This window comes from Herpailurus yagouaroundi, unplaced genomic scaffold (assembly GCF_014898765.1).
Source record: "Herpailurus yagouaroundi ecotype Mexico unplaced genomic scaffold, PumYag 188, whole genome shotgun sequence".
Classification (NCBI taxonomy): Eukaryota; Metazoa; Chordata; class Mammalia; order Carnivora; family Felidae; genus Herpailurus; species Herpailurus yagouaroundi.
This window is the reverse complement of record NW_024412419.1, coordinates 35,172,868-35,192,700: the sequence shown is the minus strand read 5'-3', so window position 1 is coordinate 35,192,700 and position 19,833 is coordinate 35,172,868. Positions and strand designations below refer to the sequence as shown.

At 35.8% G+C, this 19,833-nt stretch overlaps 1 protein-coding gene across 8 annotated transcripts in view; it reads right to left on the bottom strand.

The window, feature by feature from the left end:
- EML4 (EMAP like 4) overlaps positions 1–19,833 on the bottom strand; it is a 163,672-nt gene that overhangs the window by 98,849 nt on the left and 44,990 nt on the right. For 2 of the 8 annotated variants that reach the window (XM_040496610.1, XM_040496618.1), the window contains exon 1: positions 3,182–3,287. The exons of 1 other annotated variant lie outside the window; for it this stretch is intronic. In XM_040496610.1, coding sequence (XP_040352544.1) covers positions 3,182–3,248 — 67 coding nt within the window. In that variant the 5' untranslated portion in view covers positions 3,249–3,287. Of the gene's footprint in view, positions 1–3,181; positions 3,292–19,833 lie in introns of those variants that run through there. 5 more of the 8 variants (XM_040496616.1, XM_040496617.1, XM_040496611.1 and 2 more) reach the window with 5 other exon arrangements.

The following is a 19,833-nucleotide window of genomic DNA, read 5'->3' as shown; positions in this document are numbered from 1 at the left end:
TTAAAACCATATAAAATACTATTTTATACTCACCAAACTGGCAAAACATTCAAAGTGTGACAATATCAAGTGTTCCCAGGGATACATTATTGCTAGGAGATATAAACTGTTTCAATGACTTTGTGGGGAGGAGGGGGGGGAACCCAACCATGGCATCATCTGGTAAAACTGAAGATGCACACATCTTATGACTCAGCAAGTTCACTTCTAGGTGTATATACCCTATCCTACAGCAGGACTAGCAAGCGTTTTCTGTTAAAGAGCTAGATAAATATTTTAGCTTTGCAGACCATAGAGCCCCTGTAGCAATTACTCAGATCTGCCTTTATAATACAAAAAACAGCTATATATAAATATGTAAATGATTGGGTATGGCTATGTTCCAATAAAACTTTACAAAACAGGTTATCTACCAGGTATTCCCAGTCTCTGCTCTTGCACACATATACCAAGAGGCATGTTCAAGAATGTTCACAACAGCATAGTTCAAAATAGAAACACTGGAAAAAAATCTAAATGTTCATCAACTGTAAAATGGGTAAATAAACTGTGATACAAACATTCAACAGAATAATACCTAGTGGTAATGCAACATCATGTATGAGTCCAAGGAATATACTGATAAGGATAAAAGGCAAGTCAGACAAACCTTATAAAAATTCAAAAAAAACAAAAATAAGTAACATATTATTTAGAATAAAACTATAAAGAAAATAATATACACAAAATTTGTGACAATAGTTACTTCTGGTGACAGAGGGCAAGGGCTAGTATAGGGAGGCATCCACAGATAACATAACATCTGTATCATAAAAAAAAAAAAAAAGAATTTTGGAGATGAGTAAATTATAGTTGGTTTCCTCATTTCATTTTTTGGAGAACCATCTTTGCACATTAAATTTTCCAAAACAGATAAAAAGTGGAATTGTACTTCCAAAAAACTCTGAGGTTTTATGTCATAAAAACAACTAAATAAGATGGTTTTTATGACAGTTTGAGGCTCATGGTAGGACCCTTATTACCTATAAATCTCTGGGGGAAAAAACAGTTCATTTCAGAGAAGTATATTATTCAGTACACAATACCATTCAAAGAACAAATATTAAAAAATGTTTTTAAATAGTCTATGATCTCCCCTTGTTAAAAACACTTATGTTAAGGCACTGGCAGGATTTACTGGGTAGAAAGACAATGCAAATTGGAAGATTAGAGGAGCTAGTAAGGATGAAGAAACATGAGAAAATAGTAACAATACCATGCATTGTTTACAGCTGAAAAAAATATGGCACTAGCTTAAAGGACTATAAATAGGCAACTGATTAAATGGTTGCACTATGGTATACTATGTACTCTTAAAAAGGATGATGTATATTTATAATCATAAACAAGTTAAGAGTGACCACATACTATGAAATAAAAAATATATAGACAAAAAATTTGCAAGGCAACAATTACCGTGTATTTTGTGTAGAACTGTATATCTACAGGTATACATGTACATACAGATATAGAGACACTAGAGGTAGGTCTCAGAGAAGTGTGATTTCTGAGGATTTTTGCTGCCTTATACTCTTTTAAATGAATTTTCTGTGTGCACGTGCGTGCACGCACACACACACAATTCTATGTAAATAAAATTTAAATTATTTTCTCAGAAAAAAAAAAGCAAAGTTAATTTAAGCTGTGATGTAGAATTTTCAATGCAAATTTGGTTAATTTATAGATTTTTATGCTTTATAAGAACAGAACCCCCTCATGAGAAGTTTCATGGGGCTGGGAAGAGGATCTGGAAGAAACAATTTTGGCCAATGAAAGCATTTCTGTAAAAAGTATGAATATAAATGAGACTCAAAAAGAATATTCTCAGGCTAAGAAGAGACGCAAAAATCAATACAATACATTCAAAGGAAGAGCTGGTCTTTAAAAATTATTTGTTTATAACACAAAACGCAATTACAAATGATTTGCCACGTTAGTAAATTCATATCAGAAGGAATTTAGCAACTTAAATGATTTTTTTGTTTTGTTCTAAATTGGAATTGGTTGTCTTCAAATACTGCATAAAGACAGAAATACTTAAGGACTATATCAAGAAGTAATGCACTATGTGTTCTACAACAGCTAAAATTTATTTGTGGAAATAAACCAAAGAAAATACATTCTAAAAACACAGCCGCTCAGAGGAAGATATATTTATATTTATGCAGGAATTAAGGTTTCCTATTTATCATAATATTCTATTTCAAAAGTCACATTTTTCTCTCAAAGTTTTAATTAAGTCAGGCATTTAAATTGCTAAAACCTTGGATATTTTATTTTGCTAGTAAATGACAATATCAATTACCTCCAGTTAGCAATATGATTATATGAAAGTAAGACTGGCTTCTGGCTTCAATGAAATAACACAAATAATGTTGCTTATTTTCCATTTTTAAAACTAAGTGTTTTTCCTTGTAATACAGTCTTACTAAAAATTCATCTACTAGCATAAAAGAGAAACTGTGTTAAGTAAAAAAACAAAAGAAAAACAAAGCAAAACACACACACACACACACACACACACACACACACACACACCCCGAAAAATATTTTTGCTACGGTACTCTGAGCATGGTGGCTGGTCCCAGGGACAGACTTTACTTCTTTACTTATTCTATCACCAGGATTAATTCACAATTAAAATGGCTCCCCCCCAACTCTTACTTAATTTAACAAAAAAAGAATTAAAAACAGATAATTCTGCTTTTGATGAAATTTTCTGGTTAGACTTCATAGAAGCAAACATCAAGCTTAATTACATAATTTATGATTTGCTATTATTTTAGAGAGGTATTTTTGAATTATTTTCCATTAAAAGCTGCTGTTTTAATTTTTTCCCTCAAGAATAGTGTAATGGCCATCCTTTGTGGGGGGCAGGGAAAGAACAAGTTGAGCAAAGCCCACTCTGCCCTCACAAAAGGATTATATTTATTTACATAGTGGGTTCAGTCTTAAATACTTTGTAAAAGTATGTAAGCAAATATTTATGCCATTACTGACACATATATTTAAAGAGAGGAGGGGCGCCCCCCCCCCCCCCCAAGAACGGATCTAGGTTCACTCCCAGTCCTCAGACTTCTTTTGTCATGAGTAAAGTCTGTGAGACAGGTTTTGAATTCGCGGGAAAGGAAAGATACATTACCAGTGCAGAAGTTCGTAAGTGTAGAGGAAACACACACTGAAGCGAGACCAGGCAAGCTGTCTTCCATTCTTGCCACCTACGTTACAAGCAATATAAACCAGTTCTGTCTACGTTTCCTGCTGCCTTCCCAGATAGTTCCAGAGCAAATCCCAGCTCTCTAAATCTCACGACATACTTTACATTCTGAGGAAATCCTCCCGGTCCAGATGGCCTACCACAAAGCACTTCTATGTTGGCACAAATAAAAATTTCTTAAGATAGCTCTTCTCCTGTCCCTTTGCTCTCTGAAGTAAAGTTTTCTACTTATTTATAAAGAGAGACAAAGACACTGAAGGAGAGAGAGCCAAACAGAGCATGCAGCCAAAAGGGGGTAAAGATACAGACAAAAAACTTTGGCTGCTTTGGGGAGTGGCTAAACTCCAGGCATAGGCAGAAACACATGAATTAATACACCACATGAATGAATATTCATTACAATAATTTGGTTGTCCTCAGACTTTTGTGATCTTCTTTTAATTGATTAAGCATAAGGTGCAACTGCTTCAAATACAAAACTCAGTTTTTGCCTTTTGAAACTGAAACACAAAATATACTCAACAGTTTCTATAAGTAACACAGTTAAAGCCCCCAAAGTATTTTCCTCTACTAGGAAATAAAAAAATTAAGAATGTGTGTGCAAAGGGGCAAATCTCATTTCCTTTTTTCCTTTCTGTTTTGAATAAAATAAAATCCACCGTTACTTTAAAGAAACTAAAAGAATTATCACTTTTCAATCATTTTTGAAATTTTAGTGTTAAAACTAACATGGCTGATTCATTATAAGCATTATACTTAAGTGAGATGAATGTACAATGAGAACAGTCATTTTTCTTAATTCACTTAATTTCCCAAATTACTGTAAAATAGTACAACTGCACGAGTAATAAACAATTTTTAATGCTTATTTTGAGACAGAGCGAGCAAGCAAGCGAGCATGAGCAGAGGAGGGGCAGAGGAGAGAGAATCCCAAGCAGACTCTGAGCTGTGAGCACCTTGATCCCACAAACTGGGAGATCATGACCCGAGCCCAATCAAGAGTCTACAATGCACTGAACTGTGACCATGAGGTAGTGAAGATGGAAGGGGGAAATAAATGGGTGAGGGGTGGAGACAATGTTGCAGAAGGATGATGATGGGGTTTTTGCTCCAGATAGAAGGGCAATATATTTTCAGGGTCTGGGGAAAAAAATCAACAACAGAGTGAGGTGTACTAATATGAAAGGACATACAGGAAAACTCTAGTTAAAGAAGATGTGAAGGGCTAAAATAGAAAATACAGCCCAGGGGTTCCTGGCTGGCTCAGTCAGAAGACCATGGGACTCTTGATCTTGGGGTTGTGAGTTCCAGCCCCACACGTGGTGTAGAGATTACTTAAATAAATAAAACTTAAAAAGAAAGGAAGAAAGAAAATACAGCCCAAAGAATGAGCCTTGAAAAGGGACACTGTTTTATCTAAGAAGAAAGAGGATGAAAGCAGGCACAGATGTTTGTTTTTATACCAAAATTTTTAATCTGTAAAGTAGGAGACAAGGCTGCCTGCTAAAAAGAGCTGGTTAAAGAGAGCTGAGTGTGGAATGTCTATACCATCTGACACATCATATTGCAGGATATTGTTAATTATCTTTTAATAAAGTTACATTCTAGATTCCTAACTAGATTGCAAAGTCCTCTGGGGGAGAAGCTATTTCGTTTTATTTTCCTCTACACCTGGAAAACACCATTAGCACTGGTAACTCTCCAAACACTGGTTGATTTATTGTGGACACACTGTAGAATCAGCAGCAAAGACAGGACTAAACAAGGGGCGAGACAGAGACCCCTTTTACCTTAGTGACATGCAGAGTACTGGGGTCGCTTTAGAAGAACAGAACCCCCACATGAAAGGTTTCATGGGGCTGGGGAAAGGATCTGGAAGAAACAATTTTAGCCGATGACTGATAGAAAAGACAGGTTATCTCTCATTGCCCTGAATATTTCTTCCTTTTTTGGCTTCTTCTTTCTCTGAATATCCCCTTTTCCTCTTTTGTTCCTGGACTTTGAGATTCTGTCTCTCCCTGCCTTTCTTCCCCTTCTTCCCCTCTCTCTGTCACAATATGCCCATTACGTATATTTTTGTTATTGCTGTCACAGTTTTGGAGATTTAGCCCAATCAAGAGGTTAGATATTTTTGCACTAAAAGGCCTCAACCCAGGACTACAGACAACTTATTTCACTAATTTTTTTGTTATGAGTAAATAAGCTAAAATGCCTATATCTCTCCATTAAAACAAACAACCCACTCTCTTCCCCTTACTGATTCCTTAGACAAACTCGATGCTTTCTTTATGTATTTAGTCCTAAACTTACTCATTCACATTTTCTCTCTCCCTCTTCTCCCTGCCCCCCCACCCCTCCTGGTGAATCATCAGTCCTTGGCAGAAAATATAGTACCTATCTTGCTTTAAGAAAAATATTCTACCATGTATGTTTTTATTAACAAAATTGTTCTTAGAATATAAAGTTCATGTGTAACCAAAATTTTATTTAGTATACATACAGTGGTTAAGAATATAGTGCTGAATTCAGACTACCTGGATTCAAAAACTGGCTCACCATTTACTAATTGTATAACTCTGGTCAAGTTTCTTAACTTCTCCACACCTCTGTTTCTTCATCTTTAAAATGAGTCTAAGGGTACCTAACATATAAAATCAAAGAGAATTTAATTAGATAAAAATCATTAAAAAACACTTAAAAATGACAGCAAAATAGTGAAAGTCTTATGAATGTTAGCTATTACTAAAATAATTACTAAGATTCTAAAATAAAGGCCTGGTAAACCCACACCTAAATTGACTAAATTCTCAATGTTCAGTAAGATCTGCAGGGTCAGGCACCTAAGCAGTAAAGATTTACTGGGAACAGTCTCTGAAAAGTCAGCAGAAAGAGATGCTACATTATTTTACTAATTACTTATTCACCAAATTCCATTTCATCATCAGAATGTTAAACTGGGGGATGCCTGGGTGGCTTAGTCGGTTAAGTGTCCAACTTTGACTCGGGTCATTTGGTTCGGGAGTTCAAGCCCCACATCAGGCTCTCAGCTGTCAGTGTGGAGCCTGCTTTGGGCTCTCTGTTTCCCTCTCTCTCTGCCCCTGCCCCACTCTGTCTCTCAAAAATAAACAAACACTTTAAAAAAAAAAGCTAAATTGGAATTAGCAGATTAACATTTAATGAACTTCTAATTATATGCCATTCATTGGATAAGATAGTCTCCAAACCTAAAAAGCATGGATGAGTGGGGGAGAAAGAAATGTAAACAAAGTGTAATACAACACTTGCCGTGATAGATTTATACAGAAAATAGTGAGACTCAAAAAAGAAAATCAGTCGATTTTTAATGGGAGGGAAAGATGAAAGTTTGGTCTCTGGAACAAGTTATTTAAATAAAATATTGATGAGAATTTTCAGAAAAATTTAGAAAAGCAATGCAACTGGAGAGCTATGTAAACCTATAAAATATCAGGCAAAAATATAACTTTTTTTAAAGCATTTTTAAAGTTTATGTATTTTAAGAGAAAGAGAGAAAGAAAGACATCCCAAGCAGGCGTCACACGGTCAGCACAGAACCCAAAGTGGAGCTCAATCTCACGAACCTCGAGATCACGACCTGAGCTGGTTAGATGCTTGACCAACTGAGTCAACCAGGTGCCCCCCCCGCCAAAATAGAACTTCTAAATAATAAGTTTACAGATATAACCCAAACAATATGATTCTAAGTACTAAATATTAAAATGTTATATAAGCTGTAAGTATACACTTTTGTCTATTTTAAAAACAAGTAGCATTATTGCTTTAAAAAATAACACAGATTTTTAGATTTCTGAAAAATACTTATTCATCCTAAATTTTATTGAGTGACTAGTTTCTCAGGCACCTATGTTAACTCCTAAGGACCCAAATTCAAATTCAGTTCTTCCTACTTCAAAAAGGAAAAAAAAATTTAAAGGCACAATTTGGAAAAAAATATTTGGAATCATACAAGAAATATGTAAATATATCAATAAGAAAAGACGTCAACCTGATCAAAAAATGTGAAAGAGATGAATAGGTAAACTTCTGTTTATATGGAAGGTGGGAAGATGGATCATCCTTACTAGTAATTAGGAACATACAAATTAAAATCACAGGCTACTATTTCATATCCATTAAATAAACAAAAGTTGTAAATTCTGGCAACACTAAATGTTGGCATCAGAACTTCCATATGTTTTTTTTTTTATTTATATATGAAATTTATTGTCAAATTGGTTTCCATACAACACCCAGTGCTCATCCCAAAAGGTGCCCTCCTCAATACCCATCACCCACCCTCTCCTCCCTCCCACCCCCCATCAACCCTCAGTTTGCTCTCAGTTCTCAACAGTCTCTTATGCTTTGGCTCTCTCCCACTCTAACCTCTTTTTTTTTTTTTTTTTTTCCTTCCCCTCCCCCATGGGTTCCTGTTCAGTTTCTCAGGATCCACATAAGAGTGAAACCATATGGTATCTGTCTTTCTCTGTATGGCTTATTTCACTTAGCATCACACTCTCCAGTTCCATCCACGTTGCTACAAAAGGCCATATTTCATTTTTTCTCATTGCCACGTAGTATTCCATAGTGTATATAAACCACAATTTCTTTATCCATTCATCAGTTGATGGACATTTAGGCTCTTTCCATAATTTGGCTATTGTTGAGAGTGCTGCTATGAACATTGGGGTACAAGTGCCCCTATGCATCAGTACTCCTGTGTCCCTTGGATAAATTCCTAGCAGTGCTATTGCTGGGTCATAGGGTAGGTCTATTTTTAATTTTCTGAGGAACCTCCACACTGCTTTCCAGAGTGGCTGCACCAATTTGCATTCCCACCAACAGTGCAAGAGGGTTCCCATTTCTCCACATCCTCTCCAGCATCTATAGTCTCCTGATTTGTTCATTTTGGCCACAGAACTTCCATATGTTTTGAAGAGAAGTGTACATTAAAAAACTACACTGAAGGAATAATCCAGCAAGATTCACTAAATATTAAGATCTACTTACTGAGCAATCCAGCAACACTAGTCTCAAAAATAGGTCAAGGACTTGAGTAGACATTTCTCCAAAGAAGATACACGAACTGCCAGTAAGTACATGAAAGTACTTTCTCCACAAGTGGAGAAAGAATCCTCGTGCGTTGCTGGTGGAAATGCAAAATTATGTAGCCACTGCATAATACGTCCTGGTGGTTCCTCAAAAAGTTAAACATGTGATCCAGCAATTCCACTTACAGGAATTGAAAGCAGGGACTCAAACATATACTTGTACCCCAGTGTTTAACAGTAACATCATTCACAACAGTGAACAGGTGGAAACCACCCAAATGTCTATCCACAGATGAATGGACAAAATGTGTATATACATACAATGGAGTATGATCCAACCTTAAAAAACAAAATGCGGACACATGCTACAATATGGGTGGGTCTTGAAAATACTATGCTAAATAAAATAAACCAGACACAATGCTGGTGAGAATGTAAATGGTACAACCACTCTGGAAAATATTCTGGCAGTTCTTCCAAAAGTTAAACATAGATTACTATAAGACCCAGCAATTCTCTCCTAGGTATACACCTAAGAGAAATGAAAACATGTCTACGTAAAAACTTACACATGAATGTTCACAGCAGCATTATGTATGAGAGTCAAAAAGCAGAATAACCCAAATGTGCATCAAATAATGGGTATCATTCATGTGGTATATCCAAACAATGGATTATTCAACTATAGAAAGGAATGGGGTACTGATACATATTACAATATGGATGCATCAGGAAAACATGCTAAGTTAAAGAAAGATGCCAGTCACAAAGACGACTTATTATATGATTCCATTTATAGGAGATGTCCACAAGGGGCAAATGTGTAACAGAAAGTAGATTAGTGGTTACCTAGGGTCTGCAGGAGGAATGGAGAGCAACTGCTAAAGAATACAGACTTTCTTCTCTGGGTGTTGAGAGTAGTCTAGAACTGATAGTGGTACAAGTTACACAACCCTATGAATATACTAAAAACAACTGAATTGAGTATTTTAAATGTGTGAACTGTATGGTATATGAATTGTATCTCAAACAAGCTGTTGCCAAAACAACAGCAAACTCCTCATTTAATAAGCAACAAAAACTTTCATAATTTAAAATGTAAATTCACTTAGAAGTCTTAAGTAGAATTTAAATTTTCCCAAAAGTATAAATGATGGCAGAAGACAACTGGGGCATAACTGTGTATCTGAAAAGGGCAGATCACCTAAAAGAATAACCTAAATAAGGGAACAAATGAGGGAGAAGAGAAAAGGTGGAGTTGTAAGGACAATTTCACCTTTTTCATAATGTAGCCTAGAGCCAGCATTGCTTAATAAACTATTAATCTGTATTTACTCAATTGTCCAAAGAATAAAAATGTAATGACCTTTGTAACCAAAGATCTTATTTACATGTGTTTTAGGATTTTTTCACATACTGTGAGAGATATGGGCTAAGTAGGACCAAATCTCTCACATAGTACTCTTGTAATAGGAATAGGTGCAGACTTAAAAAAAAAAAAAAAAAAAAAGGTTACTTCCTATAAGCAAGGAGAGGAAAGATAATTGGCTAGAGTAAAATCTGCAGTTGTGACTGCTGGCATTTAAGATCTGTTCAAAAGCAAAAAGAAAACAAATTGTTGAGATGATTAAACTTTACACTGCTGAAAGCATGTCTTTACAATTACAAATGACTTAGCCTCTTCAGTCAGCAGGACAGAAAATTAAAAACAATTTTTACTGTTCCTATGGGCTAAATAAAAATATGAGAGCAAACAGTAGCTAGGATGTTAGGACACAGGCAGTTGTACTGGTACATTTGTGAACTGCTACAAACTTTCTTAAAAGTAATCTGGTAATAGCTATTTAAAATTACACACACACTCTTTGATCCAACAATGTATGTAGTAAGGAGAGAAGGGACTATATAAACAAGACTTAAAGGTCTATCAAAATGAGAACAGGTGAACGAAATGGCTCCTAAATATGAAATATTATACACTATTAAAAGAATGTATCATATGTCTATCAATGTGGTGTGAAGGTTATCCATGGGAGATACATTAAGTGAAAAAAGCTAGTTGCCAGTAAGCAACAGATAATGCACAGCCATTGTACACACAGTGTTATTTTATGTCCTGTTTTTGAAACAAACAACAAAACCTGTTCATGTAGAACAGGGGTCATCAAACTTTTTCTGTAAAGGACCAAAGAGTAAATATTTTAGGCTTTGCAATGTCAAAAGAACTCTGTCCCAACTATTGCACTCTATTGTAGCAACATGTCTACAAACGAGCTTGGCTATGTTCCAATAAAACTTAATAGACACTGAAGTTAGAATCTCATATAACTTTCATGGGTCATGAAATATTCTTTTGATTTTTTTCAACCATTTAAAAATATAAAAACACACTCTTGGCTCACAGGATGTACAGATACAGTGGATTTGGCACGAGGGCCATATTTTGTCTACCTCTACCACAGAAGGATACAAACTAAACTATTAACAAGGGTTATCTTGTACAAAGTTTGATTTGTTAAAATGTGCAAGTACATATTTATAATTTACAAATACATAATTTTTTTTTTTTTACAAATACATAATTTTTAAAGTATCTCTTCTAAGACAGGAATCAGTTTTACTGACAAAGTAAATTTTATTAATAAGGCTGAGACCGGCCTCCATAATCAGAATTGGCAGTGTATTAATTTTATGACTTTATTTCTCCATGGCTACAGAAAGAGAATAAGAAGGAGACAATAAGCAAAATAACTTTAAATTTTTGTTTAGTGCCAAATTAGAGAATCCGGCATTTTATTGTCCTTCTTGCTGCACAATCTTTGCTTATGTATAGTGAAGGTTCTCAAGCTGGTAGATATGATACAGAAAAGACTACTCAGACTTCTAGGTGAGGGCAGATAGGTTTACATTTTCAGAAAACCTCTCCTATTTCCACATAAAGAATATTTTTTAATAAAATCACCAACACATTGTATCCCAAGGATTTGATACTGTTGAATAAGGAACTGAGAGACAGGAAAAAAAGTTATTTTCTAAGCTTTTACCATATGTCCAACACTTTATTAGGTATATGGTAGGATATAAAAGTGATGTAGGTTAAGATGTGGTCCTCTCAAAGAACTTTCAAAGATGCAAAAATCCTAAAAAAGAATTAGCAAACCAAAAGCAGTAACATAAAAAAGATAATAAATCACAACCAAGTTGACTTTATTGAAGAAACTTACATTAACAGAAAAAAATCATTAATTTCAAACAAAAGGCATTTCATGAAATTTAAAATCTGTCAAAACAAAAACATTAAATACTATGAATAGAAGGGAACATCCTTAGTCTGATAACAAAGGCATTCTAGCAGATCACATTTTCTGCATTTCTCTCTTGCACTAGCTGGATACATGCATACATAAACATAGATGTGTTCTTATACTATGACGGACAGACATTCCTTTCAGCAAAAAGCAGGGTCTGTGCTCCCTTTCTCTTGCATCTGGTTAGGGGCTTGTGACTGCTCCAATCAGAGTATAGCAAAAGTAATGCTTATATGACTTCTGAGACTAGGCTGTAAAAAGGATACAGCTTCTTTTCTCTTGTTTGGGAATGTTTGCTTTAGGAGAAACCAACCACCATGCTGTGAAGAAGCTCACCCTAGGCCACATGGCGGAGACCACCTCTCCACAGGTGGAGAGGAAAGGAGGCTCCCTGCAAAGAGCCAGCATCAACAATCAGACATATGAGTAAATGAGTCTTCAGATGGTTCCTCTCTCCCTCTGCCTTTGCATCTTGCAGCCAAGGCTTCAGACAACACAGAATAGAGATAAGCCTTCCATGGTGTGCCCTACTTAAATTCCTAATCCACAAAAACAATGATCATAATAAATGGTTGCTCTATGCTATTAAAATTTTTTTTAATGTTTATTTTTTGAGAGAGTGCAAGTGGGGGAGGGGCAGAGAGAGGGGATCCAACAGTAGCAAGCCCTCTGTGGGGCTCAACCAACCCAGCCACCCATACACCCCATAGGCCATTAAAATTTTCTTAAATGAGGGGTGCCTGGGTGGCTCCGTTGGTTGAGTGTAGGACTTCAGCTCAGGTCATGATCTCGTGGTTTCTGGGTTTGAGCCCCATGTCAGGCTCCATGCTGACAGTGCAGTGTCTGCTTGGAATTCTCTTTTGCTCTCTCTTCTTCTCTCTCTGCCCCTCCACCCACCTGTGCTTTCTCTCTCAAAATATACTTAAAACTTCTTTTCTTAAATGTGTGTTTATCTATTGGGGAGGGGGGGGGGAGGGAGACAGAGTATCCCAAGCAGGTTCTGTGCTATCAGCACAGAGCCCAATGTGGGGCTACATCTCATGAACCATGAGATCATGACCTGAGTCGAAATTAAGAGTCGGATGCTTAACCAACTGAGCCACCCAGGCACCCCATATGCCATTAAATTTTTAATTGATTATGCAGCCATAGTAAGTGCAACAGGCAAACAACAAAAATTAAAAAATGACACCATCATATTTAATGTTGGAAATACTGAAAGCTTTCCTTTTGAGATAGGGAAAATAAACAAGGATACCTACTCTCACCACTTCTCTTTTATACTGCAGTCCTACTCAGTTCAGTAAGACAAGAGAAATAAATTAGACATTAGAAAAGAATAAAACTATCATTCACAGACAACATGATTATATATATAAAAACACCAAAAATATATAGACAGCTGATTACAATTAATAGTGAGCTTAGCAAGGTTGATGGATACAGGTCAATACACAAAATCAACTATATTCCTCTATCCTAGAAACAAACAGAAAAACAGTGGCTTTAAAGAATATCATTTACAGGAATACTAAAAAAAAACCTAGTAATAAAAATAATAAAATGACGTTCAAGACTTCTGCACATAAAACTAGCAAATGTTGAGAGAAATTAAATACCTAAATAATTGGATAAATATACCAAATTCATGGATTGAAGACTCAATGAAAACATGCCACTTTTACCCTGATTTGGAAATTTAATGCAGTATGGAAAAAATTTCAACACTTTGTGTGTGTTCATGCACGCATGTGTTCCTGTGGATGGAATTTGGTAAGCTTATTCTGAAGTTTACACAGAAAAGCAAAAAGTCAAGAATAAGTAAAACCCTCATGAACAAAAGGAAAAATGTAGGTGCACTTGCTCTACTACATAGCAAGACTTATTATGAAACTACAGTAATTAAGACAAAGGTAGACAAATAAACCCATAGAACTGAAAAGAGACTCCAAAATTAAGCACACTTATATACAGACCAAAGGCAGTACTTTGGAGAGCTAGGGAAACAAGATCCATGCCAATAAATAATGCTGGGTCAGGTGGATCTGCATATGGGGGAGCGGAGGGAATAAAACTTGACCCTTACCTCAGAGCATATACAAAAGTCAATTCCAGATCTAACTGTGAAAGACAAAACAATAAAGCTTTCAGAAGACAGTTAAACAGATACGGAAATCACTATTGATAAGGGAAAAGATTAATATCGGGACCAACCTTAAAACTGAGACTGTCCATTATAAAAAGACACTATCAAAAGTGAAAGGGCACGCCAGAATAGGAGAAAGCAGTTGGAACATAACTGACAAAGGGCTCATATCCTGAATACACAGGGAATACTTATAAATCAACCAGAAAAAGACAGTTGTCCGATACAAAAATGAATAAAAGAGTTGAACAGGAACTTTAAAAAAGAGGACATCCAATTGGCCAATAAATATGTGAAAAGATGCTCAACCTTATTGGTATTCAAGAAAACGCAATTTAAAACCATAATAAAATACCACTACACACTCATTGGGTGGCTTAAATTAAAAAGACTAACAATACCTAGTGTTGGTGAAGATGTAGAACAACGCAAACTCTTAGAACTGCTGATGGAACTATATACTAGTACAGCCAGTATGGAAAACTATTTGGCATCACTATTAAAGTGGGATAAACACATTCCCTACAACTCAGCATTCCAATCCTAGGATTATACTCAACAGAAATATGTGTACCAAAAAATATGTACAGGAATCAGAGCAGTATTATCTGTAACAGTCAGACACTGGAAACAAATCAAATCCATCAATATCAGAACAGACAAATAAACTGTGGCATATTCATATAACACAGTATCATTCAGCAAGGATGCTGAACGAACCACAGCTACACAACATGACTGACTCTCAAACAGTACTGAGCAAAAGAAACCAAACACAAAAGAGTGTATGTTTTAAGATTCCACTTACATAAACCAGGTAAAACTACACAATATTGTCAAAAATTAAGATAGCAGTTATTTTTGGAGATATTGGGGGGGGGTAATAATTGGGAGAAGAGGAAAGGTGTAGGGTCTTCTGGGGTATTGGGTATGCTCTCTTTCTTTTTACCTGGATTATGATTACATGTATTAAGTGTCAATAAAAGGTTTTTAAATGTGGAGCTCACACCCTCAATATATGTAAATTCTTTATACATGTATTACTCTAATATGTTATGAACATTATAAAACATATAAAAAATAGAAATCTGGAAAGTATGGATAAAAATAAGCATCTTAGATGTCCTGCTAATTACAGCATCAGTTTCATACTTTCATTAGAGTTTGGTGTATGTATGTGTGCTGGAAAATAGCATTTTTATTTCTTTCAAGTGAAGGAAGTATTTTAATCTTGATGTTATAACTTTTTATTACTTTCACAAACATTGCCTTATTTTCCCAGTTGGACTTAATCACCAAGATGCTTATAATATTTAAATTTTATGCAGGCCTAGAGTGGTGAATATTAAGACCTGACCAACTACTTTTTGCTTTTTCTATCATTAGCTAATATTTTAAGGCACAATATATATATTTAGGGAAAGAATCAAACATATTTCAAACAAGTCACCTGAGTAATTGTGACTTTGGAGAGATGACTTCTTATCAAACCTGACTGGATCACTAATTTTAAACCTATAATGTGTCTGAAAAACAACTTGAACAAAAATATAAAACGGTCTGTGCCATTTTCTTCTTCTCCTCTGCTTATTGACATCTCTTAAATCTCTCGTTTCTTCAAAGAAATCTTTTTTAAGACACTTATCTATTTTATGAGAATCAGATAATACATAAACATACTTAACAAAGTACAAGTAAATGGCAATATGATGCAACACACGGAGAGCGAATGGGAGAGAGCTCCACTGTAAATTCCTGCGTGGGACTCCCACTCCTCCTTAGGTGACAGAGGACAAACTGACAGACTGACGAACCATGTGAATCGTTCTATCAGATATTGGTACGGCTTAATTTCTTTCCTCTATCTTAGGTCTAAAAGTAAATACAAAAATTCTAATATTTTTTTCCCCGCATCAGCAATAAATCATTTTACACACTTCACTCTGAAGAATACTGTCTTGGAGGGCAGCCAGGGAGTGGCCAGATCAAATTTGCAATTTAAGCAGCTCATCCCCTGGTGGTTACGTGGAGGATGGATTTAAGGCAAAGAAACTGCTTGAGAGAGATAAGACTAGAACGAAGCAACAGATAAGAAGTTGTGAGACCTGTTCAGGTTAGAGGTAATGGTAGCGTAAACAAGGCAGTGGCAACATAAATATGGCAAACTATGTATTTGATATGGACAACTGATATTTTTTCAGTTATACGGGTGACATGTGCATTATATGTAAATAAGGTCATTTTTATAGAACTCTGATGATTTGAATGATCTAGAACATACAGTATGAGTGAAAATAAAATGACTATTCAAAAGAAGCTTCAAAACATATTTTCATGACATCCCTCACCACCGCCCCGCCCCCCCCCGGCGGCATACACACAAACTGCCACCTCTAAACTCTTCTTATAATAGAAATTACGAAGCAGGCTATCCCTGGCCACAAAGAAGTTTAAAATGCTCCTGTACCAAAACAGCAAAAATCCAAACACATAAACACAGATTTGATTTTTTAAAAAACTTTATGTTACATGAAATCTGTTATTTTTTAATTTGGGAAAACTAAAAGAAAAATCAAAGATAAAAACTAAAGCAAGTTAGGGATGCCTGGGTGGCTCAGTTGGTTAAGTGTCTGACTTCATTCAGGTCATGATATCACTGCTCGTGAGTTTGAGTCCCATTTCGGCTCTCTGCTGTCAGCACAGAGCGCGCTGTGGATCCTCTGTCACACTCCCCCCCCCCAGGGCCCGCCCCCCCGGCGATCTCTCTAAACTAAATAAAAACATTTAAAAAAATTATTAAAAAAAAAACTAAGTTAAAGATTTGCAGAACTTGGAAATTTATAAAGGAAGCCTTTTGAAAAGCTTTTCATCTATTTCCTTATGAAAATGATCTCTTCAACAAATGGGGTTGCTGCTGTAATTAATCAATTCAAGATCTACAACTAAACTTCTTGGCTTCAGAATTCACCTAATTCACTGAGAGTTCCTTATTGACAAGAGCCATCACCGTTTAAATGATGTCACTGATCATTTAAACGTTGTGTCTCAGGTAATTTTTAGGAAAATACATACAAACATTACCCAATTGCATTATACCTATATTAAAGGTTTTTGGGTTTTTTTTTTTAAGTTTTCATTGACTGAAAAAAACAAAGGCAAAACCATTACCATTCTACTGGTTGAAATCCAAAACTCAAATATTCTTATTGTCAAAGTAAAGCATCCTCAAAATTTAAAAGAGCACCCATGTACTTCTAGTATGGAATTTTATTATGCTATTTAGACAGGAAACAAGTGTGAGAGGCTGACACCAAGTAAATATGATATGACAAACTTAAATCTCCTTTCCCGTACCCTTCTATTCTCTTCAGATCAACTCAGGAGGATCCACATAAATGAGAGATACAAGTAGTAATTCTTAAGTGTAGAATACATGGGATATCCTAAAGCCCACTCTGCAAGAGGATGATACAATCTGGATCTCCCCAGATCTGGCTCAAACCCATAAAATCATCCCAGGATCAACTTAACATTCTAGGAATTTTCCAAAAATCGGATGAATAGAGCCCAGATCAAATTCCTCATGTCTTCCCCAAAGTAAATCTACATTTTCAAAAGTCAGATCAAGCCCAGATCATTTTTTCTGCATTCATTTTGCTATAGTATTTGTTGATAGAGCTGATACTTGGACATATGCTCCCACCAATGTAGCAATCAAGCAATGTAGTTCAAGTTACCTAAGTGCTCATTAAGACCATGAATATATGCACACACAAACATGACCAAATGTCCAGAAGCGTATTTTAAGAATCCCCAGAGTGCATCTTTTTCATGGGCAGAAAGCTCTGTTTAGGTCTGTATTATGTAAATAACTTAATTCAAGCACAGTAAAGCCTAAAAGATAAATGTTAGGTTTCAGGTATCTAAAGTTACTATATGAAAAATAGTAACCATCTGTTTCCACAGAGGCCAAACAAGATGAAATATACTCACTATACAACATGAAGAATGTAGGCTAGATGGGATTTTTTTTTTTCTACAATAAAGGTTAATTCTAGGAAGAATGAATCTTGACAATCAAGAACTGCTTTCTCTGAAAAATCTATTAATAAAACAAGAGACTCAACTAACTGCCTTGATGGATTCAGTATAATTCTCTATCACTGTAGAAGGACTCAAAAACTATCTTCTGTAAGACTCTGTATCCCTACAATTAGAGAATTCAATTTGTTTGACCAGGTAATTATGCTCCAGCTAAGAGAAAAATTTGCAACCACCACTTATGTAAGTATACATTATATTAGCAAGTGGTAGTGCACTGGCCACTGCTTTTTAGAATCCAAAGGAGTTACACAGCAAAGAGGAATAAAAATCAGAGTAAATATATAACACACATATCTAGTCTTTCTACTTGACATCAAAGGTTTCTTTTTTTTTTTTTAATTTTTTTTCAACGTTTATTTATTTTTGGGACAGAGAGAGACAGAGCATGAACGGGGGAGGGGCAGAGAGAGAGGGAGACACAGAATCGGAAACAGGCTCCAGGCTCTGAGCCATCAGCCCAGAGCCTGATGCGGGGCTCGAACTCCCGGACCGCGAGATCGTGACCTGGCTGAAGTCGGACGCTTAATCGACTGCACCACCCAGGCGCCCCGACATCAAAGGTTTCTAATATGCTTAAACTTGTAGGTAAACTTTAAATAGGAAGTTTACTCAACTCAACTCTGAGAATATCTGTCAAAATACTGGTAAAAAATGAAAATTTACTTAACAAAAATGTTTCATCACAATTGAATGTAACTTTTTCCCTAACTTCCTAATCTGTTCCTGATACAGAACTAAAGTCAATCTTTATTCCTTTCAACTTCTTTCTCTGCAGTTTTAACTCTTAAGGTTGTGTGAATCAGAGGGATGGGGTAATGAACTTTACATATAACCAATTTCAGGCAATAAGCAATAACATGTGACTGGGTTCAATAGCTTTCCTCAATTGGGAAGCAACTTACTTGCCCATGGTTAAAAACAGTGGTCCTGTCATTCAATTAAATATCAAATACTCATTAATTATCAGGCTATTATATAATAATCTGAACACATGTTTTAAAAAAGATTTTTAAACTATATACACTAGCAATTATTGCAAAAATATATGAAATAAAAAATAACAGGAAATATATTAATAGTTGTGCTTATGCTGGGGTTGTGGATGACTGTTTTTATAATTACAAAAAAAAAAAATTCTCTTTTTCCTCTGAAGATCTTAGTGAGACTATTAGGAGTAAGAGTTGTGAAAACTGGGGCACCTGGGTGGTTCAGTCAGTTGCGCATCTGACTTCGGCTCAGGTCATCATCTCGCAGTCCGTGAGTTCGAGTCCCACGTGGGGCTCTGTGCTGACAGCTCAGAGCCTGGAGCCTGCTTTGGATTCTATGTCTCCCTCTCTCTCTGCCCCTAGCCCACTCACACTCTGTCTCTCTCAAAAATAAATAAATATTAAAGAAAAGGGGGGGGGTGCCTGAGTGGCTCAGTCTTGTAAAGCGTCCAACTTAGGCTCAGGTCATGATCTCACAGTTCATGGGTTCAAGCCCTGCGTTGGGCTCTTTGCTGACAGCTTGGAGCCTGGAGCCTACTTCAGATTCTGTGTCTTCCTCGCTCTCTGCCCCTCCCCTGCTCACATTCTGTCTCTCTCTCTCTCTCAAAAATAAACCATTAAAAAATATTTAAAAAGGAAGAGTTGTGAAAAACTAAACCAAAGTGTGACTGGATAGGTGACATTATATAAAGCAGGTTGAAAAGGTCCATGCAGGGAACTTCTCAGATAAGATATGCTAATAGGGATTCTTTACATTTTCTGACTATCCTTTAAGGTAAAAGGATCAGAAAGAAAATTAATTTAAATCTGTATCTGATTACCTGCAACTTACTTTTAAGTTTATCAGAAAATAAGACACTGATGATGGATAAACCCAATTATAGCAAATGGGAAAACCCAATTATAGCAAAATGTTAATTACAGAATCTAAGTGGTGGATAAATATGTGTTCACTGTAAATTCTTTC